General features: G+C 47.2%; 2 protein-coding genes and 1 long non-coding RNA gene across 4 annotated transcripts; 2 read left to right on the top strand and 1 right to left on the bottom strand.

Annotated features, from left to right (window-relative positions):
• The first annotated feature begins 4,349 nt into the window (after positions 1-4,349).
• Positions 4,350-9,466, top strand: TSPO2 (translocator protein 2). Of its 2 annotated transcripts, none has more exons than XM_418037.7 (4): positions 4,350-4,443; positions 5,876-6,088; positions 6,884-7,022; positions 8,046-9,466. In XM_418037.7, the coding sequence occupies exons 2-4, from the start codon at positions 5,916-5,918 to the stop codon at positions 8,226-8,228; spliced, it is 495 nt and encodes a 164-aa protein (XP_418037.2). In that variant the 5' UTR covers positions 4,350-4,443; positions 5,876-5,915; the 3' UTR covers positions 8,229-9,466. The 2 variants fall into 2 exon arrangements, with proteins under 2 accessions (XP_418037.2, XP_004948467.1); XM_004948410.5 differs by having other exon boundaries at positions 5,885-6,088.
• A 2,894-nt stretch (positions 9,467-12,360) lies between these two features.
• Positions 12,361-15,815, bottom strand: LOC107055181. The gene is made up of 3 exons (XR_001470194.3): positions 15,690-15,815; positions 15,321-15,484; positions 12,361-13,496 (listed from the first exon to the last, which is right to left on the bottom strand). It is a non-coding gene; the product is annotated as an uncharacterized LOC107055181 (long non-coding RNA).
• Positions 15,816-16,151: 336 nt separating this feature from the next.
• Positions 16,152-24,014, top strand: APOBEC2 (apolipoprotein B mRNA editing enzyme catalytic subunit 2). The gene is made up of 3 exons (XM_418038.7): positions 16,152-16,494; positions 22,298-22,845; positions 23,389-24,014. Exons 1-2 carry the CDS (start codon positions 16,367-16,369, stop codon positions 22,836-22,838), a joined length of 669 nt encoding a protein of 222 aa, XP_418038.1. The 5' UTR covers positions 16,152-16,366; the 3' UTR covers positions 22,839-22,845; positions 23,389-24,014.
• The last annotated feature ends 50 nt before the right edge of the window (positions 24,015-24,064 follow it).

A 24,064-nucleotide genomic window follows, 5' to 3' on the forward strand; every position in this document is an offset into this window, starting at 1 on the left:
AGAAGTTCCGTGCTGCTCCTACCACTCTGTGGTTGGGTGAAGCACACGGAGCGCTGCCCCCAGCCAAAGCTCTGTGCTCCATCCCATCCCCAGCTGGAACCTCCACCGCTGCCTGGGATAACCCTGGCTGATGCTGCAGGGTAGTAGGGGCCGTCGTGGCAACGGGAACCCCAGGAAGAAACATCCCAGCTGCTCAGGAAGCCACTGAAAAGCCATCAGAGGAGCGACTCAGGAGAAGTTCTGCCTTTCTCCCACTCTCCAGCTGCCATCCCTCCTATCTTCCAAATGTTTTGATGTCTCTTTCTTTACCCAGCCCTCTGTTTCTTGCTTGCTGCAGAATCTGTATCTCTCTTTTCCCTTTGCTATGAGTTCCCTTGGGTCTCTGTGTTCTTTCACCTTTTCACTTTCTATTTCCATGGAAGACTGAAGAAATACAGAGGATAAAGCAGTTGTTCTCCCAACAAAAGTCTTCTCCGAGCACTGTTTGGATGCATTTTGACAGCTTCATAACGCTCAGCCAAACCATTTTGATCGAGAAGAAGCAGTTGCTGAAGTTTTCTGGCTGGAAATGGCACTTCTGTTAGAACAAGAGATACTTGGATGCAGTGACTCGGCCAATTGGATCTTGGCCTTAAGTGAAAAAAATAAAATAAAATAAAGCCAATAAATGCAGATTTAGAGGCAGTGCTTCTTCCCAGGCCATGTGGAAGCCTCAAATTAATAAATCAGGATGGAAAATGGCTTCAAATGAAAATTCCAGGCAGCTGTTGCCCTTCCTATTCGTGCATAACCACCAGCAATAAAAACTCTGCCGGCTGATTAATGCCCCCCAGCAGCTCAGCAGATGCTGCCCCCGGGTTGGTGTTTCTGGGCTCTGGGTGAGCCAGGCTGGCGCTGCTCTCAGAGGGCACTGCCCTCCCCCAGCTCACTGCTGGTGCTCCCGGCCCTCGGGAGGGTCCCGGGAGGAAACCCCCTCCCCACACTTCTCAGGGCCGGGCAGCAATGTGGGGCACAGCAGCACGTGGAGGTGAACTCGATTTAAGTGAGAGCATTGCTCCCAACTGCAAGAGGTTTTTCTCACTTAACTCCGCGTGTAGGAAAGACTTTGAGATGGGTGTCAAACCGCAGTCCTGGGGCGTTACAAAACCCTCTGGATGGACTTCAAACCCCATATCCCCCATCTGATGCTAATCCCAGGGCTGAGATCATGGCTTTGTGAGACAGAAGGAAGCAGCTGAGTTGTGGGAACTGCTAACCCAGCGCCACACAGCAGCCTGCAGCGACTTTGTGCCATTTCTGCAGCTTTATTCTTCAGGCTGAGCCCTGGGGGTCCGCACCCCCCCCACCCCCATGCACTGGGGTGGCACCAGGGGTCGGGGGCAGAGCTGTGCAGGTCTCAGTGCTCTGCCAAGCAGCAACGGCAGCTCATGGGAGGTGAAGGCAGAATGCTGTACGTCGCATTGGTGCTGGGCTCGGGCTGTGCCACGTGGTTAATTAACAAGGCTCAGCGAGAGCGCGATAATTTGTTAAGCTGCATAGCTTAATTGCTTGCAGTCCTGTGCCTATCCCCACGTTAAGCTCCTCGTAAAACGGATGGGGGGGCCGAGCTGTGTTTGCTCTTTTGACTGCCAGGTGCAACTTCTGCACACAGATAAGGCAGAGCCGTTCCCCAGGGGGTTATCACTGTGGAGCAGCCCTGACCAGCAGTTCACTGCCACCATTGCAGATGGGTGAGCAGTGCTGAGCCCCCCAATGGAGAACGTAGCCTGAAACTCACTCTGGCCTTCTGGTCCACAAGCAGAGAGCCACTGGGGTTTTACACTGCACAAAGCAGCTTCCAGGATGAGCTCTGGGCAGGCACCAGGAGCAGGCAGTGCCCGTGGGCACACTGTGCTTTATAGCACGCTGAAAACAATGCTTTAATCCTAAGAAAGAAAACGAATGGGTTACCATTATTACCACTGCTATTTTTAATAGAATATCATTTCAATGTACAAACCGACACTCACTCAGAGAATGGCTCGGGTTGGAAGGGACCTCGAGCATCATCACATCCCACCCCTCATGTTTTACTCTGCAGTGCCAAAGCCGGCAGCTCTGAGCTATTCAGAGTGTGGCAGTTGTCACAAATGTCCCTTCCTGGTCGCCACTCCATCCCCACAGCAGCTCTCAGTCTCAGCACAGCAGAAGCAGCAGCCCGGCTTTATTGCTGGTGTAAATCAGAGGAGCTCTGCCGACCTGGTGGAGCGTTGCAGATTTATGCCAGGAGCTGACCCGGCATCTCTATTTTCAGAACTAGGGCAGATTGAAATATGCTGTTTTTCGATAATATATTCAGGTTAACGGGGCTTTTATATTTGGGCAATTAATCTTGCGTAGAATGGAAACCTCTTGGGACAACGTGCGAAGGTTGCTAAGAAGAGGAAAACAAACATGGTTGTGTAACTCAGCTCTCCTATGTCCCCTCTCTCATGAAAACATATTGCAGTGATACAACAGTGATCTAAAATCCAATAATAATATTACTTTAATATACAGAAGCATAGCGAGATGTAATATAGAAATGACTTTACTAAGAGGTTATTTTACAGTAATACAGGATGAGGTAATGTGACTCAAAGTAGAATTATTGGGACATAAATCTGGGTAAGAAAGGAGAAACACTACAGCCAAAGGAAGGCTGCCCAGTTCACGGCCAGGCTTGTTGCTCCTGCAGTGCTGTGCTGGGGTCTGTGTGTGCCCAGGCTGCATCAGGTTGCCCAAGGAGGCTGTGGATGCCCCATCCCTGCAGGCATTCAAGGCCAGGCTGGATGTGGCTCTGGGCAGCCTGGGCTGCTGGTTGGTGACCCTGCACATAGCAGGGGGTTGGAACTGATGAGCATTGGGGTCCTTTTCAACCCAGGCCATTCTATGATTCTGTGATCTGAAACCATCGACTTAATCATCAGCTGATTCACTCCACAGCAGACACTGTTTAGAAGCCCAGAGCAGTGGGTTCCCCCACCCCAGGCTGTGACATCTCTGCCATGAGCCAGTCTGCTGTGATCCACTATGGCATATCTGTTCGGTATTATCCCACATTTCCATTACCCTCTTCTTTGCTCTGAAGCTCAGGTAAGGCTGATACATCACTCATACAGCTATTTTTTCCCTCTTTGCATTTGCTCTTCTACTGCCATCAATCAGCCCCAACCTCACAGAATTACCAAGACCTTCATGATCTGACACCTAGCTTTTCATAAACGCTTTCAGCATATTAGACTCCAAAATAGCCAGGGGATTCCACTGCCACGTGCCAAGCAGAAAGGCAATGGAGATCTGTGCTCCAGCCCAGGGACGGAGATGCTCCCAGCTACCAACTGCTGCAGTGTTTGCTGCGATCGTTCGCTGTGATCACCACGCCAGCACTGGGAGCACTGGGAGCACTGGGAACACTGGGGCTGCTCGGTGCTGTGCTGTGGCATACCTGCCTTGCAGCTCCCACATGCAGGTAGCAGCAGCCTGTTGGGATGTGCAGCAGACTGCTGCTTGATGAACGCACGTTGCATCCCTTATTAAGCGGTGACGACGCTGTACAAACACTGCCTCGATAGCACCGTGTTGGTTTATGCTGGCTGAAGATCCCCCTTCCATGTGGGTTGTTGGCATTTTTTCCTTTCTCCTCCCCTCCCCCTGAAAAATTTTCTTCGGAGCCCAATAAAACAGCAGCTCTCAGTGGTTCTGTTACAGCAGTAATACTGCATTCTGCCAGGAACCAGCAATCCTGCCCCTGGCCATGGAATTCAGGTAATGACCCATAACTGAAGTAAATTAGTGTTTAATTCCCCATCCCTCGCAGACAGCTTACTAATGGAAATTGATTTCTAGCTTTTTCCTTTTCCATTTAACATGCTCGTCTCACGTCTTCATTTCAGATCCAAGTGCTTCCTGGTGACTTTCAGCCCAAGGGTGACCGGCGAGCTGTGCAGCAGCGCCCAGCGATGGCAAAGGCAGAGGTTCCCTGCAGGCACAGCAGCTCCTCCTGCCCGAACCCAACCCACGCTCTGAGATCCCGGGGTGGAATACATCGGTGTAGCTCATATCCCTGCAGCACCCCCAAACTTCATGCTGCCACGGGCCTGATCCTCATCCACGTCTCTCACGCAGCTCATCTGCACGACACGCTTTATGCTTCGGCATGGGCACGATGCTCTGCCCCACACATCACCCCGAGCATCACTGCAGTGTCAGCCCCAGGGCCAGGCCATGCACGCAGGGCCCCAACGTGGGCTCTGTGTAATCTGACCCACCCAGCGATGCGCACACACCCCTTTTCTCAGCTATTTGGGCAAAACACAACGGCCGTTCCCCTCCTTGCACAGCAGCAGCAGCACCACAGGCAGAAGCTGGCCTCGGATGTCCGACCCTTCTCCTTTGCACGGCACAGACGGGCAGTGAGAGACGGTAAGGCTTTATGGCTCAAACCCTACGGAAGCAAAGTGAGGCATCCTAACAACGCTGTGCTGCACACAGCCCTCCTGCAGCGCACCGGGGCAGCCTGGCTGGTGCTGGTTTACACTTGGAAAGCAGGAGCAACAGCTCGCTTCTGCCTGCTCGGTTCTCTCCTTCCACAGACACATTAATAGTGCTATAAATTGTCTGGTGAAGGAAATGTTCGTGACAGACGGCGTCGGGGGCATTTGTTCCTTATTGACGTACAGACTGGCTGGTGTGAGCTTCTAAAGAGGAAAGCTCTGTAGCGTGATGATGATGATAATAACCATTAGCACAGGCAATAGCAAAGTGTTAATTGTGAGTTAGAATGCTGCACTGATGAGTGTGCAGATCGGTCCTGCCCTTCTGCTCCCTGTCTCCAACCAGCGCTCTGAGCACGAGGGATGCTTCTGTGCCTCCTTCTCTCTCCTTGCACTGCTAAAAGCAATCTCCCCAGGTGCATCTGCTCAGGTGCATTATGTGCTTCTGCTGACAGCACCGAGCTGCTGTGCTCCTGGAGAATCCTGTCGTCTCCGATGAATGCTAATTCAGCTTTAATTCCTTAATGGAGCAAAAGGGGAGGCGAACACAGAGGCAGATGGAGGAAGGGTGCAGGCTGTCAGGTTCACAGCCCTCCAGAGGATAACAGCAGGGGAATGAAGTGGTGGATTCCGTCCTTCCCAGAGCTGTTTTGTGTTGGAAACGTAACTGTTAAATATCTGTTCCTTTTATGCAACCTGGTCATGGTTACACTGCGAGCAAACTTAGAGACCTGTGCCTCAGCTTACCTGTTAATGGAGGCAAGAATTCTGCTCCTGTCTGCTAGGACTGCAGGGAGGATTAAACGAGGTTCATAGAGAATTTAATTTACTGTAAGGACACTGTCTTGTTACAGACCTCAATTAAAACATAAATCCATGGAGAAAAATGAGATGAAGCCAGAACGGATGGGGTTTTCTAGGCATGATCTGTCTGGGTTTTCACATTCGGAGGAGCATGCAGAGCAGAGATAACAGCTCTGCTGAGATGTGCAGGCTCTGTGGGCACACACAGCAGTTGTGTGCTGTCTGACTTCAGCATTCACAGGAGGAATGATAAAAGTAACTGAAGCCTTGTCTGCTAAGAATATAACCACCTCAGGTGAACCCTGCCACACAGGGCTTGTAAGAGCCCAGAAAATAAGGTGGGAGCCGCTTTACTTAGTAGATCAAGGGGAAAATGTAACCGTGGTAGAAATAATTACCCCCACTTCACGGCCTGGGCAGAGGGAAGGCAGCAGCAGAGCTGAATACAAATGAAGCACAATCCACTAAAGCAGAGTATGGGCATCAGAGAAAAGGCCCGGAAGATCAAAGCAAGAAAAGATGTCTTTCCAAACTGATGATCAATTGCTGTTTTTAAGCTGCAATAGGCAAAAGACCACTTCACGTCACCGAGGAAGGATGTGGGCTTACACCGTAGGTTTTACTGTCCTGCCTCACGTCGGGGGTTTCCTCGGCTGGTTCATCACTAGGAAAGAAGCTCCTGTTTGGTATGAGAAGCTGAAAAAGCCCTCATGGTGCCCACCCCGCAAAATGTTTCCCGTCGCTTGGACCGTCCTGTACACCAGCATGGGGTAAGTCCTGCACAGCCCTCCCCATCCCGTCACGCTGTTTCTGGTGCAATCATTTCAAGCTCTTTAATTCGCCTTAATATCCCCCTTCCCTGAGTCAGCAGGGCACGGCAGGTATGCTGATTCCCAGCTATGGGAATTCCCAGCTATTGGCCTTCCAATATTTGGAGGCAGCATATGAACAGGAGGGGGGAACGGCTGTTTACGAGGGTGGATGGTGATAGGACAAGGGGGAATGGTTTTCAACTGGGACAGGGGAGAATATTTAGGTTGGATATGAGGAGGAAGTTTTTCACCCAGAGGTGGTGACGCACTGAACAGGTTGCCCAAGGAGGCTGTGGATGCCCCATCCCTGCAGGCATTCAAGGCCAGGCTGGATGTGGCTCTGGGCAGCCTGGGCTGCTGGTTGGCGACCCTGCACATAGCAGGGGGTTGGAACTGATGAGCGTTGTGGTCCTTTTCAACCCAGGCCATTCTGTGATTCTATGAAGCTGAGCTGCCTTCTGAGCTGAGTTCCTCAGCTTTGTGCTGCCGGCTGTGCCTCTGGCTGTGCACAGCCCACCCTTAGCACTGTGATAGGACACTGATAGCAACTGCTGCCCTGGGGAAATCCTGTGAGCCACACAGGTGCGGGAGATGGGAGGACTGAGAGCAGTGAGGGGCACAGATGCAGTTGTGCAGATACAGCAGTCATGCAAACCTCTGCTACAGGACAGTCTTCCACGTGAGGAGTCTGTCTGCATTATGGATTTACTCACTGTGGGACAGCAGAGCACTAACGAGTTTCCCTCCTCACAGCTATGCCTCCTACCTGATATGGAATGACCTGGGCGGCTGCAGCAGCAAAGCTATCATCCCGCTTGGCCTCTATGGGGCTCAGCTGGCCTTCAACTGGGCTTGGCCTCCCTTCTTCTTCAGTGCACGCAACCTGAAGATGGTAAAGCATCCTGGAGTCCCTGCTGGGTGTTTGGGGCTTGTTCGGGGGGTTTCCACCAAGCATTATGCAACTGTAAAGAGAGCTGCAGGAAGAGCTTTTGCTCTGATATAAATAATGCTGCACCTGGCTCTAGACAGTGGTATCAGTCCCTTCCACTCCTCACGCTGCTCCTGTCCCTCTGATAGTCAGTCCTACCAGAGCAGGGCGGGAGATTCAAAAGTCAATAGCCCAGCTGTTGCATCTCCCCGTTAAGGACTCGGGGTGACAGATAAGTCCTTCTGAGGGACACACCCTGCCCAAGCAAGCAGCAAAGCAGCATCCCTGGGGGGGTGCACAGTAGCTGTGCTTATCAAGCAGTACAACACAACAACACAATGTGCATAGCAGAGCCTTTTAGGAGGATACGCATGAAGGTATGCCGGAGTGGCAGAGCTGGACATGTGCTGTATTCAAGAAGCATTTATCTGAAGATCAGGGGCACAGGGTGGGATGTGTGTTTCCATCTCAACTTTGTCACCCTGCTGATGAAATGTACATTTAGAAAGTTTAAGTGATAGCAGCCATTGGCACTGACAAGCATGTTTCTGATCCACCTACGTAGGCATTATCAGTAGAAGGCCACTGAACGGTGTATTAATCTGTGAAACTTGATAACAAACAAAACAACAGCACTGCTCTTCATTCCTGGTTTGGTCTCACTCATTTGACTCCAGAGCTGAGATCCTAGGGCTCAGGATCAGCCTAGCTGATCCCTGTGTGTGAAGTCTCCCTGATTCCTATTCCTTCTCACAACCTCCATGGCTGTGGATGTCACTGGAGGTGTTCAAGGCCAGGCTGGATGGGGCCCTGGGCAGCCTGGTCTGGTATCAAATGTGGGGGGGGTTGGAGATTCATGATCCTTGAGGTCCCTTCCAACCCAAGCCATTCTATGATCCTATGATGACCCTTAGCAGGAGGGATTTTAGTCTTGCTGTATGTTCCCAAGAGGAAGAACAAAGTAATTTTCTTCTCTCTACTCTGCAGGCGTTGATTGACATCCTGTGCTTAGACAGCCTGGCCATAGGCACCGTGTGCTCCTGGTACAGCATCAACAAGGTGGCAGCGCTGCTGATGGTGCCCTACCTGGGCTGGCTGGCCATGGCAACCTGCCTCACCATTCGCATCTGGAAGGACAACCCTGAGCAAAAACCAGGAAAGAGCGAATAAGAGCGGGACATAAAGGAAGGCATTTTGTGAAACTAAACTACACCAAGATCTAATAATTTGGGGGTTTACTTTTGGATAGGCAGAACACACCTCCTCCCACCTTCATCATGGTTGTATGGAGGAGAGGTTTCCACCAAACACCTGCGTGCTTTTGTAGAGCAATCGTGCATCTTCATCTTTGGGAACTTTCTTTCCAACACTGCTGAGGTTTTGGGGCTACAGCTGTATGGTGACCTTACTGCTATCAGGTCAAACTGCACGAGCCAAATTAGGATCTCACGATACCAGTGAAGTTCAGTGTAGCAGCCCAGGGCCTCCTTCTGTCCTGCTACCATTCCCTCAGAACAGAAACTGTTCACACGTGGTAAATCCCATCTCTTCTGGACCGAATAAAAATGCCCTTCACTGATGCACACCCATTTTTAAGAACTTGTATTTTTGCTATTCTTGCTGTTGCTTCATTTTCATGTATCACCTGGTTTGTGCTTTACACCATTAACTTTTTATATGTCAGTTCTTGAGCAGGCAGTAATCTGTCTTGCTCTGCTGCAGAAAGAAACTGAGCACTTTGACTTCTATTTGTGGAGCACTGCACTTGCTGAGTGTGTTGCTCCAAGATAAAGCAGCAATGATTAGAATGCAAGTGCTTGTCCCAAGAGCAAATATCTCTATTCCACCTCTGCGTGCTATTCCTTACCAGAAGGCTGACATCAATGCCTTGGGTGGGTGAGAAGACACAAAAACAGACAGAGAGCCCTTAAAATGTTGGTTTGTTTATGTACAGAAACACAAGATTTTTCTTGAAAATGTAAAAACTTGCTGACACTGCCCTGGAAGTTGTAATTACAGGTATCTCATCCCACAGCATTGCTATTCCCTGAATAGTATTCCTCAGGAAAGGCTAAAATAGGAGCATCCCTGGAGAAACAGCACCAAGCCATGCCACAGAACCAGGCACGAAAAGTGAATGGACAAGCCCATGTCCATCCTTTATTCTGGCTCTTGCATTGACAGATCTTCATAGATCTGAGCCTTAAAAATGTTGCTTTCTACAGAAAATATTTACTATTATTTTTTTAATCAATAGAAGTAACTTATGGGAAGAAAAGTGGTAAGGGAATCTTCTTTCCGGCAGCTGACTGTAGATTAAAGTGTGTAGGTTTATTTGCAAAGGTCTGGGAATGTAAAATAAATTGTATTTGCTTGCAGTACAATGGAGAATAAACAAATGCAAGTTATTCTTGTTTCACTGGTTTGGAATTAGGTTTGCAGAAGGGATCTGAAGAACTCAAAGGATCCCTTCTGGAGTCCATAGGCTGTGCTCAGGCCCTCAAAAGAAGGACTCAGCAGCAGAGCTGAAGCCTGAGCATGTTTTAAGGGCAAATGGGCTGAATGTTCTTGTGCCCAACAACTGTAAATGGAAGAGCTGGGTGCTCAGCACGATGGGAAGATAAGCCCAAGAGAAACAAACAGCAGTAGCTGAGCACAGACAACTTCTGTGGTACTTCATGAAATCTGGCCATGTATCTTGTTCTGTCATTTTGATCCCAGCCATTTTTTCCCCTGTAGCTGAAGGACACCTTCATTCAGGACGGCTGCCACAAGCATTCTGCTGTAATCTCTTGAGCAAAAGCTGCATAAGAGCAGGCCATTGAGCAGATGTGATTGTAAGCAAAAGTAGGACTATAAAGCCCTGAACACTGCAAGCAGCAGTAGAAAGATCATAAGCCAATTAAAAAAAAACAGAACAACTGTATTTCAGGGCTTTATATAACTGCATGTTACCACTCATCTTATTTACAGCTATGCATCCTCCAGAAAGCCACATGCTAAAGGACAGGAGGACATAAATTATTTCTCCCTAAAAAGAAAGTAATATCTGGGCTGCAGATTCAATTCAGTGGAGTTAGGAATGATTTAGGGCATCTGAACACCATTATGCCTATCCTCTCCTTGTTAGCACAGAACAGCCACGAGGAGCAGAGCAGAGCCATCTAGTGCAGCCAGGAGGAATAAGGCAAGTCCTCACAGTGCTCTGTGCTTCTGAAAAGGGGAAGAATATTATTTAAACTATGTGTAAGTTGGTAAGTGACTCCTGATTTGGTACAAACCTGCAATGTTTAATAACGTATCCAAATTAAATACCTGCATACCTATTCGAACATTCTTCAGTCCCCTTTTCCCTTCTCCCTACTTTTTTTTCCTGTTAAGGTAAAGTAATATCTTGAATTAAATATAATAGACTTTTATGAACTTTTCATATTTTCCTTCCCCATTTTCACAGCTGGTGTGACCAGCTGACTTCTTGTCTTTATTTCAGTTCTCCCTTCCAGTCCACCTATACATGCACCAGTAGCTTCTCTAATGCTTGCAGTTTCTTGCAGGCAGCAAAGCCAGTAAGTGCTCCTATGTGTAATACATATAATTGCTAGAAATCAATTAACAAACTTAAATTCAGCAAAGCACCCTCTTGTATTAATATTTAAAGCATCATTTAGTGCTTTCACTATTTAAACAACTATGCTAAAACCCTCTGCATTAGAATAACGTTAATGATGTTTCAAAGTCAGACATCTAGAAAATCTCTTCTGTTGTACAGCTCAGAGCAAAACCAGCCTGTCCTCCTGGTCTGGTTTTCTATTAGTGCTACCCAGGGGATCTTGTGCTCCTCCCCACATGAGGGCTGGAAGAAGCACGTGGCAACACACATCCCCCTGCAGACCTTCCCCTGGGTTACAGTGAAATCAAAGGGAAGAGGAAAGAGAACCCAGAAAGATGCAAGAAACCCAAACCATGCCTTGGAACCTGGCTTGCCAAAACTTGTGAAATTTTGCCTCTAAGAGGGGATGTCACTTGAGGTGTTGTGTGGGTGGGCTCAGGGCCCTCCTCCCTGCCATACGCTGTCTGAGGGGCTTTTTTTCCCCAGGCCATCTGCAAGGAGCATGGAGAAATTTTGCTGGAGCCAAAACAAACAAAGGCGGCCGGCAGGCTGGATCCATATTGCCTTTGTGGGTATGCAAGGTGCTTGCCCAGCCCCCTTAAATTAGCCTATGGAATGGATACCATATCCCACCCCAGTGCCAGGGGACATTCATAACATGCAGCAGGACATGTCGTGGTCTACGTGGCTCAAGCAGTGACTCAGACAAAGGCCATGCATTCACGGCAGTTTTCATAGGGTCGTGGCATTTAGAGAGGAGCCACCTCTCAGATCTCCATGTCCAGGGATGATCCCTCTCTCCAGGCTTCAGCCAGTCTGTGCAGAAAGACGTATTCAATACGAAACCAACTGTACACTTGATCTTAGCCCAAAGGACACATCCTCTGCCTGCTGGATACACAATATTTGTCCATAAATAAAACCTTTCTGCGCCTTTCCGTCCAGCCCCTTTCCCCAACCCTTGTCTCATTCAATAATTTACTAGCTGTTCCAGAAAACACTCTGCCTTCAGCAGTGAGGAACTTAAATTGACTCGCTGGTGTCTGGAGCTATGTTAAAACAGAGAGTGAAATGCTAGAGAGAATTTGCTGCTGTGTGTAAACTTCAGCAAGCTGATGACAGACCAGCAGCCCTCCCACAGCCCCCTCGTTAGCATGGGGTGGAGCAGAGCATCAATTCCCAGGGCTCTGAGCACCCACAGCTGCTGGGGGTGCTGGGGCAGCTGGGGCTGCTCTCAGGGAAACTGCACTCAGCAGCAAAGAGGTTGTGCTGCCCGGAGTTGGCATTAACTTCCAGTTGGACTTTGAATTAATTGGACATCCAGCAGCACCTGCCAAAAGAACACTCCTTCCCAGCTCTACAGGAGAGCAGTAATGGGTGTGCGTGCTGGGGATCGTGGGCCAGGGATGTCCAGGGTTCAGCTGTGAAGATAAGGCAGGCAAGGAGGTGAGAGCATCTCTTATCTCTGCTTGCACCACAGCTCATTTCAGCTGAGGTATTGCTCTTTTCACAGCGAACTGCCCAGAGGGGATGTGGGCACTGCTCAAGTTGAACCTTGTGGGATTCTGCAGCAGCTGACGCCTGCGTTTTCCTACCCCTTCTCTTAAAACTTGGCAGTGTAGTCCTGCAGGGCAATGAAAGGGACAGGTGAGGGCCTCCAGGGGCTGAAGGAAGGAAAGCTGCCTCCGCACATCACTGTCAGTGAGTGTTTATTTATTTATCACGTAACGGTAGTTACAGCCGGAAAAAGCAGGAGGGGGATGGCTGCCAGACAATGTATCTAGGGAGATGTTTTGTTCCTGCCACCAGCTGTCCCTTTGGAATAGAGAGCACATCTCAGCCATGACTCACACAGCCAGTGTCTTATTTCACTCTCCCATCTATCCAAAAATGTTTCTCCAGCCCAAGAATGCAATAAAAGCCTCCTTTTCCTGGCAAGGACTTCCACTACCAGGTCTCTTCCACTGCCCCTTTGATCAGCACAGAGCAGCCATTTTAACTGCAGTAAAGCAGCTTGGGCTGCAATTAGAGGACAAGCAGATAACCTGCTGGGGAGACAGGCCAAGGGATTACAATACCCTTTTTTGCCAGATACTCATTCAAGACGCAAAAGAAAACAAAAATAATGAGATTGTTCCCATGTCTCTAAAATCAGTGGAAAAAGTGCTCTGCATTTGGAGGTACCCACAATCAGATCTTAATACCTGAGACATGAGCAAAGCCTGAGTGCAGTCTTCCACAACAGACATCAGCCTTCCCTTGCTGGCTGTCCCCTGATGGCAGCTTTCCCACTGCAGACAGCTCTTCAAGTCCTACTGCAGGGTCGGTGTCTTTGAGGTCTACTCCTCATTATTCATGGCTCTGATCAGGCATTCTGGCCTCGATGCCCCAACACGGTGAAGCCAGACCTTTTAAAATACAGGGGGACAGACTGCCAGATGTTGCAGGACACATCTATCATGGGATGGAGAATGGGCTTAGGCAGGAAACCACAGCTTGGGTTTGTGCGGCTGAGAGGGAAGCAGCTGAAGGGCCCATCTAGTTCTGCAGTGCAGGGCTGAGTCCCTTCGTGGGAGGTTTCCCCACAAGTGAAGTGCAGCTGCTGAAGATTTACTGAAGTGGGAACAGTCCTCACCTACCGGCTGCATCCAGCAGGGAGAGGCCACAGGGTTCTGCTGGAGGTGAGCAGGATTTAGCCTCTGCTGCAAGGGCAGACTCTCAGCCTTGCTGTGTGAGCTTTGACGTGCATGCAGATCTCCTGTGCTTCTGTAGCCAAATAGCCATTCTGCTGCGTAGGGCTCTCGGAGCAGCATGAGCTTCACAGGCAACTAAATAAAGCATGAAACCAGTGAGGAGAGGGGAGGTGAAGGAAGCCTCAGTAACAATGCCTGTTGGGAAGTGCAATGATTTTAGCTAACCTAAGTGGTGCTGGGAGGTCCTCGCATGAGGATGGCTGCATCCCGGACCCCCCAGCACTGTGCCCTCATTCCTATTCTGTACTGTCTGATGGGGAAAGAATTCCATTACTGGCTCCAGTCATTAGCCCCATGCACGGATGCTTCTGTACACACGCGCACACTTCAGGGGAATTAGGGTCATTTAAAAACAACTGAACACAACCGATCAAAGCTTTCATTCCTAAGGCTCTAATGCAAAATGTCAGCTCGACAGCAACTCCGTGGTGTCCCTTTATATTTTTGGCACAGGCAGACGCTGCAGGGGGGTGGATCATGACTATTTAGTGCACTGCCCTAGATGGAGCTGCGAAGCAGCTGGGGAAGGGCTGGATAGAGGTAGAGTCTCGGTGCCACATTCCAGAGATTAGATAGGAGCTCAGCCCTGAACTCTGCAGAGGGGCCAGGCCAGTGAAAGCTTAAGGCTGCAGGAAAGATGGGACCTTAGCAGTCAAGAGCTTCCAAAAATAAAAAAAGAAAAGTGGGTCAGAGTGAAGAAGGGTGCTTTTTTACATACAGGGGGAAGACAGAGACAGGCTGTCACTCATTAAGAGAGGATCCCCATCCCCAAAAACACTCCCAAAATGTCAGAGGTGAGAGTAACTGGACAGGGCAGTTGGAATTTGAACATAGTTACCAGGCAAGAGGAAAAACACTACACCTGCTCTCCAGGAAAGTATTTTCAGCTTAAAAATAAACAAAATTTTGCACCAGGAAAATATATGTTCCACGGATAGGATGTCTTGGAACGTCTCAAACCCTCCACTGCGCTGTTGTCACAATACTCTCCATGCCAGCTATGCCAGCCATCACATAAACAACTTTCTCATCACTAGTAAACAGAGAAGCAGTGAAGGGCTGAGTGGTGTGCCCCGTCCCCAGAACACATTTCAGTGATGCTATTAATGAAGAGCTACAAAAGGTATTGTGATTCTCACAGTGCAGAAAGCCAAGCTAGCAAGAGGCTTGAAAAAAGCAGCCAGAAGACAAATTATCTAACAGCATAAGTTTATCACTTTGTGATGGTGCACAGCCCTCTAAAGCTGTAGGAGAGCTGGGTACGGGGGTACCATGAGTGGGACCTGAAAGCAGGTACTCACACATCTCTGATTCCTACAAAGAACAACCTGTCCTCCTCAAAGTGTTTCCCACTAAGCACAGACTGAATGCTTGATCAGATATAGGGTAACATTTCATCTTCATCCCATGACGGTGGGTTCTGAACTAGGTGCAGAACGCAGGATGCTGGAGGTCTGATTTCCAATGTGCTTTGGCTAAAACTTGAGTTCTGCACCACTCCACACTTCCCATTCACTTCCACCCTCATGTCACAGCATGGTTAGTCCCTGAGAAAGGCATGCTCAGGTTTTCATCAGTCTTGGCTCACATGGGATTGATACAAACTTTAAGTGATTAAACTGTGAGAAGAATTTCACATCATTCTGCATTTTTGAAGAGAAGATCCTCCCAAACCGAACATACAACCCCCTTTTAAGAGCTCATGTTGAAGCCCAGATGAACCCTGAGTATCCTTCCAAGCCACCACAGCCTGTTCGAGAGATCTGCTTGATATACTGCTGAGCAAAGCAAACACCCTAAGCTTGTGTCAATAAAATTTTTATAGTCCTTCTCATTTCTTTTATGAAGGACAGATTCCACACCCACAATAGTTCAGTGCAATCACAATAAGTACTTTACCAGAATGGCTCCAAGTACTCTGTCCTTGGCACGCAGCTCACACCAGTCCCAGTAAGTGCTGCCTCACCTCCAGGTCTGCACACACCGTTTGTCATCACAGCTCCACAGACAGTCTGTCTGATTCTTTGGCTCCTGTGCAATCACTCATCCAACATCTGCATCCCCTGCAGAAGCAAAGGGGAAAGAAACAAAGGAACACTGCAAGAATCTCTAAGCCAATTGATTTTCAAAATCCGGTCTCTTATCTAGCAGTGTTATCGCTCCTGGTGTGCGAAGCATTTTTTAAATATTCAGTCAAAGAAGAGAAAAAATAGAGAACAATGTGCTCAGCACATGCAATTCAAGTTGTCCTGCACCTGAAATACCTACTGTGAATTATCAGCCTGGCTTCAAAACGTTTGGGATAAACTTCTGGCTTGAATTTCCACCGACACCATCTGCAACACAAATTTCAACAAACTCAGACTTGGGATTTCGTTCTCCATGTCCCTCCCTGGAAATGCAGGGGGGAAGGAAAGGCAATTTCTTGCTTTGGACGCTCCAGGTGGCCCACAAGGCCAAACCCACAACAAGGGGGATTTTCCAGCAAACCAAATGGGGACTGCCCCTCTGAGCCAGAGCAGTGGTCCTTCAAGGTCAGCAAAATAATGAACTGGCAAATGGAAGGTAAATGGAGAACGTGCCAGCTCTGCACCTTGCCAGCTATCTGTCACAGTCATGGATAAATAGATACTTGCGCTTCCAGGATTTTCCACCCATTGCTTAACCCGCCCACCACGAAGTCGTCACTTAATTTTAAATTAAAAAAGGAGCGCGGGGGATCATTAAAAAGACGTAGCAAAAGCTGGGGCAGGAAAGCTGAGAGCCCGGGACACCCAACCCCATCCAGCCTCTATCACTGCTTTGTTCCATATTTAGCCCCCGACAACTGTCTCTAGCGCAGGAACTCCCAGCTCTGTTTTTTCCCTCCCCCCTGCAGTCCCCAAGCTTTCTGAAATTGCTCTTTTTCCCAGTGGCTGTAACCGACTGTCCCTACAGCCGAGAAGATGGCAGAAAAGCAGGAGGAGCCCAGCAACACCCAGAACGGTGAACCCGACAACGCAGAGGAGGGTGAGGGGAAAAAGAAGAAGAAGTTGAAGAGGGAAGATCTGCCTCCGTTTGAAATCGTGACAGGGTAAGGGGGTTTGCTATACAGAGGGTGCAGGAGACTGATGTGGGCATCTTCTGAGGTTTCTGCCTCAGCTCTGATGTTGGGTAATTAAAGGCAGTATCTCAAGTCAGTGCACTTCTCGGTGTTCTTAAAGGGTTTAAGTATGGCTTTCATTGCTGTGAGATTTTGTTAAGTTTCAACGTGTTTTGGAGCAGACAGATTCACCCCGGGCGGGCAGGCAGCCAAATCCAGTTGTTTTTATACAAGCAGGGCCGTTTCCATAGAATTCAGCAGTCCTTCTGCACTGCATGGAGTCCTGCTGAGGGCACCGGGATCGCTGCCCGATGGAAGGCACGGGCCCTTCATCAACACCGAGTATTGATTTCTTGGCGTAATCAATGGCTCTTGTCTGAAAGTTTCTCTATCCGTGTATCGGGAAAAATAGCCCTGCTGTGGCTGATTTGCTTTACGTACCTACGGGACAGATCTTTCTAGGGCTCCACACTCACATCTGGAATCGGGCACTCGGAGAAGCCCTGCTCATGGGTGAGCACCAAAACAAGAGGTGGCTTTCAAGCCAGCAAAGCAGCACGCAGCTCCCTTAGTAGCAGGAAGCCTGGTCCTTGAAAGAGGAGATACAGATGTGCTAGGAAGCTCAACTCTTGTCAGACATCGCTGACAACCACTACAGAAAGTGTAATCTGCTCTCTCTAAGCATTTAAAAACGCTCATTGCTCTAATATAAAGATGCCTTATGTAGTTCTTCCTTCTGGTCTCCCCTGAAGTCACCAAGGCAGTGTTCCCAGTGCATAAACTAAACCCAGGATTTCTTCCAGCTGCCGCAATGCAAACCTCTGAGCAGGCTGTAGAACCCCACTAGGAAGGTTGCTGCCTGGGATCTGGCCACCAGTAAGAGAGATGCTGCAAACTGTAGTTGGTTGGCACTTCTGAAAGCTATGCATGAGGTTTCATCACACACAGCCGGGTTATGTCCCTGCACAGGGGTGAAAAAAAAAAACAATTTTCTTCTTAAAATGCATATGCTCTCGAAATCATTGATTGGATTACCTTGAGTAAAGCTTTTCTAGGAATGGGTTAATATCCGTGCTCTGCTATCTGTGTACACAAAGCTGGTAGCAGCCCATTTTCTTTCTGTATGCTGATACCAAGCAAGGCAAGAGTTGAAATTCCTGAAGCGAAAGTACTCAGGTATTTGGTGAGGGACCACAGAGCTGTCAGGATGGGTATTTATACCGTGCTCATTACGATACTATTTGGAAACTGTTTATAGCTATCCGGAGAATTCGTGCATCGCTCATGACCTGGCGTCCCCTGATTATTAGTTTATGACTGATATACTGGGTATTAATGGTGAGAATGAGGAAGTAAAGCAGAAATCCCAGAGGACCCTGAAAGATGTACAGAAAAATCCAGCAATCTTTACTCTCATTTTGGAAAGGACCCTGTCACTGCGGGCTGTGCCTCAACCTGCTACCATCACTGTGCAGATTTCCTAATTACTTGCAATTTTCAGCCAATAAAGCCAGCTATGTGAATTATGAGAAAACAACTGCCACTGTGCAAGCACTTAAATTCAATTACACTGCCTACTATTCATGAATCTCAGTTTTAGCCCTTGGATTAGGGGCATCTTATGACACACAGCCAAGTTCTCAAGCTGAGGCTTACAGCAGAGCCTGGCATACACAGAACACGTTGGGAAACTTATCGCTCTGTTTAAGAATATTAACTTCCCCCAACCTCACTTTCTGTCAACATTTGGCTCAATACAGCCCTGGATAAATGTAAGCTCCCACTGTGTATTCTTCATGACGTTTAAGTGGATGTATTTATTTACACATTACCTAGAGTGTAGATGAGGTTCCTTCGAGCAGGAGGTGATAAACCTTTGGTTTCTGTTACAGCTGATCATTACAGTCTTTCTATCATCAATGAGCGCAGCTTGAGAATTTATTTGTGAATAGTTGGCAAAAAGCAGCAAAAACTTCAGACCTCAAAGCCCCCCCAGACCCACCCCTTCCACACACACAAAGCTCACATGCAAGTCCTCAACATTATGCCTTTATTGGAGAGGGAAACGGTAAGAAAACGGCTTCTCTATTTGCAAAATGAAAGAAAGCAAGCAGAAAAGCTGTTAGCCTAGTCATCAAAATAGTGCTATTTGTGTATTTTAATAAATTTACAGTTATATGTTGTAAGACAACACAATTTTTGTATTTAGCACCTACAGCAATACAGGGTCTGGTATAAGAAATGAGAGAATGGAACTCCTCTTGGTACATTTTGTTGGCATTCTGTTTTCCTAATGTTAGAAAAACAAAAAGGGTAAAATAGGGACCACACTAACATTTGTACATCACCTGCCATTCAATCATGGGAAAACAGGCTTGCCAAGAAGTAATGATTTACTCAGGAACAGACACAGTGAGATCTCAGTGTCCAAAGAAGTTGGCTTTGCTTTCATAGCAGATGACAAAGCTTTCCTGGGGATGTATTCTGATTATCAGTCACTTGTGGAGTGTTTTAATCTACCCATATAAACAACACAACCGTGATACCTTGCTTCATCTTGGGTCGTCTGCCAAGCATGCTGTAACTCAGAAACAGAGTTTCTGCTGACAGAAAGCAGCAGACAGCATCCAAGCACGCAAGCAATCCTATGGCACACGTCGGTGCTCTTCCTGTTCTTTCACTGCTGCACCCCTTCCTGTGGGACTTCCCAGTTATTCAGGGGACCAGAGACACCTTGTCCAGGTCCCAGCTGCTGGGAAGTCACAGTAAGGACACAACTGAGCCTCCTCAGGACTGTTGTTTACAATTCACACTTGTGCTGAAGTGTCCTCCCTCCTCTGGTTTACATGGGATTAAGGAGATTCTTGCTAACTAGCAAACACAGTGTACTGGTTGCCTCTGTATCCACGATCAGCAAGCTCTCCAAGCTCTCAGCCAATTACTTAGACTTGGAAAAAGCCCTTAGCTTTGTTTACACTCTTCATTGGAAACCTATTCATTAAGCAAATGCACATTCCATGATGCCAGAAGGACAGATTGAGGTGAACATCCCAGATAATCTCAGATGGATGCCAGAATGATAAGCACAGAGATCTGTCTGGAAGGTCTGATTAAACACACAGTGAGTCAATGCATCCTGGAACAGATCACCGCTGTTTAAACTGCTCGTCAAAACATACATGCTTAATTTCATCTCTGATGTCACCACTTTGCATTCAAGAGAGTTAAATCAGGAATTAGCTAACACCTGCGACTCTGATGTGACACATTTAAACACATGACATTACTTTAAAACAACTTCTTGTACCCACACAAACTTGTCTTTGACACAAGGCAGCGGGTGGCTCGTTGCACTCAACATAGCTGGACTTGCAAAGAAATCCTGAATTAAAGAATCACTAAGTCATTATCTGAAGAGTTGTTTATTATTGTTAGGAGAGAAAGCAGGAGAAGTGCTGTTCTTAGAACGATGTAAACTCTTCTTAGCTCAAAGACGACAAACGGAGCTTGTGGAATAAGAGGTGTTTTGCTGAAATAGCCTGATAATGCTGTTTAATGACATCAGAGGTCTTGCAACACAAAGAAAATGAGACTAGCTCTAACAGGTAACCTTAACTTCCATTTCTTAGAGTTTTCCCTCTTCCCTTAATTTAGAGGACTCACAGTAGCTTTTCTGTGTAGTTTAGAACTGTGCACACCAGTGCAAGCTCTCAGTGCAAAGCAGAGAACCACAGACCAAATCACACCAGGCCAGCATGATTTGTTTGCTCAGTAACCAAAACAAAAGCCTGTATCCACACTACTGCTGACCATCCCTCATGAACACACCTCCAGCTAAGACAACGCTAGCACAGAAGGCCCCAGACAGGCTTTGCTATTAAGTCCCAGCTCGTGTAGACCTTGTCGAAACAGGACTGAATAATATAAGTGTTTAATAATATAGTTTAGAAAGCAGTAGAAAATCTACTAAAATTTCTGAAGCCAGACTTGCACTCTAAACATGCATTGTTATAAATCAATGACATGCAAAAAGAATTAGGGTACTCTATGACTGACAGCACCAGCAGACATTCCCAGTGTAGGTGCTATTCTATGCATGATTCTGTTTCAACTCATCCACCTCGTTGTATTTTGAAGAGTAACGATCTTCTTCTCCTAGCACAAAGCACAACTGTGCCAACCTAACCGTATCAATTCTCACACTATTTGGCTCATGCAGCACACTGCTATTCCAACAGAAGTCACTCATCTGTAAAATCACATTGTTGGGAAACCCAAACCAGAAGTGTGAGCTGTAACTCCAGGCCTTTCACTGCAAATGTGCATTACAGGACCAACCTAACTCTATGTCCTGCTGGAGTACCTTCAGACATTCAGCAGGGACAGTGTTCTTTTACATTCCCCTTTCCTCAAAAGCCAAAAATGCCACAGGACTTTGGCAGCAAGGAAACCTCTGGCTGCGTGAAGGCAAGTGTAGATATATGCATACCAATGAAAAGTTTCTGGAAGTTTCTAAGTGGAATTGAACACTGACAGAAAAATGTATTTAAACATTAAAGGTAACGTGGCTAAAGCTTGATTACAGCTGTAATTTACTCTGAGTTTTGTATTTAGACAGCACACCAATTGCAATCCTTTTCCACGCAGAAGTCCATCTGCCTGCAGCCCATAGCTGCAGTATTACATGAGGGACTCTGTCTGCTACACCACTCTTTCTGTTGAGCTGTTCCCATTCCAATCTGATAAGCAGAGTATCATGCTATTTTGGGCATTTCACACAGTCCTACCCTCAGAGCGAGGCCTTTTCCATTACAGTCTATAGGAAGACATCTGCTGATCATATATATCAAATTCAAGCCCTCCATGGAACAGTCCTTATTCCTGGCTTGCAACCACCCCACATTCTCAGCACGGCCCAAGCCAGGATTCCCCACTAGCAACCTGACAATGATTCACTCTCTACAAACTGAGCACAGCATACTGATTTTGAGTCCATTAACTCTTTTCCATGACATTCATTTCCACCATCTCTGGAGATATCTTGTGCCACGTTGCATCACAAATTCTTTCCTTTCAGCAGAACAACACTGTCACCTGCTCCTGCAGCCTCACTGCTCTCCCCAATTAATATTTCTAGGAGTTTGAGAAGCTGTCCTGACCTTTGCTCATTGTACCCCCTGGGGAGATCTGACATTATAACGTAACTGTAGACAAGAGATGAATAAGACACTTAGTGTTTTACAAAGATTCATTATAGCTTCAGTGGGAATAGCAAGGTTATAGGTCCACGTAAAGCTCAGATGAAAGGAGTACAAGACTCTGCAAGATTACTACCATCTAAGAAGCAAAACGTTGTGCTGCTTTTTGTTATTTCGCTTTGGCTACTCTGTGCAGCCATCACTCCCATCCTTAGTAGTATTTAGCAGGTCACAGGGCACGTTGTCAGCAGCACCCTTCATCTTTCCAACATCCTTCAAGCACTAATTCTTGTACTACATGCTCCAGTTAGGTGCTACAGGGAGCAACCTGGAAAACCCTGTACTGCCATATATCAAAGTGAAAAAAACTAAGTGTTGAAAATGGGTCTGGAAGCCTCACCACATAGTAATTGATCATCCAGTTATGTTTAATGCATTTTTATCCTTTCTTGGCAAGGATCTCCTTTTAATAAATGGAGAAAGAGAATCATGGTAGATGGTGCAACTGGTCCACAATCACACAGGAACTAAGCCAACCCTATAACCCCTTTATTATCTACTTTCTGAGCCACTTCTCTCCTCTCTGCTTTCCACAGGGAACGCCTCCCAGCCATATTTTTCAAGTTCCAGTTCAGGAACGTGGAATACAGCTCAGGCAGGAACAAAACCTTCCTGTGTTATGTTGTAGAGACCCAAGGCAAAGAGTCAAAGACCTCCCGGGGTTACCTGGAAGATGAGCATGCAGCCTCCCATGCAGAAATTGCTTTCTTTAACACGATTTTGCCAAAGTGTGAATCAAGCCTCCGCTACAACATCACCTGGTACGTCTCCTCCAGCCCCTGCGTGACCTGTGCTGATCGGATAAGTGAGACCCTAAGGAAGAACAAGAACCTACGTCTGACAATCATGGTAGGCCGCCTCTTCATGTGGGAAGAGCCAGAAATGCAGGCTGCCCTGAAAAAAATGAAGTCTGCTGGCTGCAAGCTGAGGATTATGAAGCCTCAAGACTTTGAGTACGTCTGGCAGAACTTTGTGGAACAGGAAGAAGGAGAGGAAGCAAAGGCTTTCGTGCCGTGGGAGGACATTCAAGAGAACTTCCAATACTATGAGGAAAAGCTGGCTGAGATTCTGCAGTGAAGATCACGTGAGTGAGGACTTCTATTTGCTCACCTGGCTCCCTGTATTAGTATTAGACGTCTCTTTTTCTTCAGGTTGTTAAAGGCATAACATGCAATCATTTTCATTTACTACTACTCCCTACGTACCCAACTGCACCTGGCAGTACCTGCCTATTATCCAAGACAGTACCTTCCCCCTTCAAAGGTAGTAATGACACGGTTGGCTCCTTCACAGCAGAAGCTGAAGGGACTTAGAAATACTTTTTTTCCTTGCAGTTAACACCTCCCAGGAAAAAAAAAATAAAATGAAAAGGTAGGATCACAAGATGCAACAAGAATACCTCACTGTTCCCTGCATGTATATTTAGAACCTGTTTAACAACCAAAGAACATACAGAAAATGGAATGTCCCCCCACACCCAGAACAAAAAACAAAACAACACGCCACTAAAAGCAATCAGTTATGACTGCATAATTCCTTTTTACGGGGTACTGAAGACTCACCTATTTAAGCAGTAAAACACAAAAGCATGTGAAGCTTCTAACACATTCCTCTCCCTTCCCTCCAGGGCCATCTCAGGAAAGATCTGCACAGAGACACAACAGACTTGGACATCTGGGACATGCCTGCTTCCCAAAGCTTTGAATCCAGCAGATGCAGTGCCAACTTCTGGAATTTTAGGCCCTGACAGACTACAGATATGTGTACAACAGATCTTTAGTGTTTGGAATCTTATGGTACATTTTTTTTGTTGTTGTTCTTCTTCACCCCCTCCTCCCTCCCCATCCCAAAACAAACCTGTGTTGCCACTGCTGACAGGAAAAGGCACTGTGCTGTGTGGTTAAAGCCTTGAATGAAACACACTGCAGTGGAGCTACAGGAAAGAGTGAAGGCCTTACATACCAGGATTACTTTGAGATAGAAGACTGTAGAACAAAGCTTCTGATTTGATAAACTTATTTACAAAAAGTATGCTTCATCAATATTAAAAAGAAAATAAAGTTCTATTCCTCTGTCCTCCTCAATAATAGGAACTGCAATTTAAATTACAGTTATTTTCTTAATTCTAGTTATGATGGAACCCTAAATACTTGATTTCAAATGCATCAGATACAGTTTTCCCCTTGTTCAGTATGTCCGTGATACAAACCCAGGCTAAGCAAATGGAATAAAATTGGAGCCCGTTGAAAAAGAGTAAAGCAGTGTTAACTCTTCTCTATTTCAAAGAGGTCCTAAAATTAATC

Source organism: Gallus gallus, chromosome 26 (genome assembly GCF_016699485.2).
Source record: "Gallus gallus isolate bGalGal1 chromosome 26, bGalGal1.mat.broiler.GRCg7b, whole genome shotgun sequence".
NCBI lineage: Eukaryota > Metazoa > Chordata > Aves > Galliformes > Phasianidae > Gallus > Gallus gallus.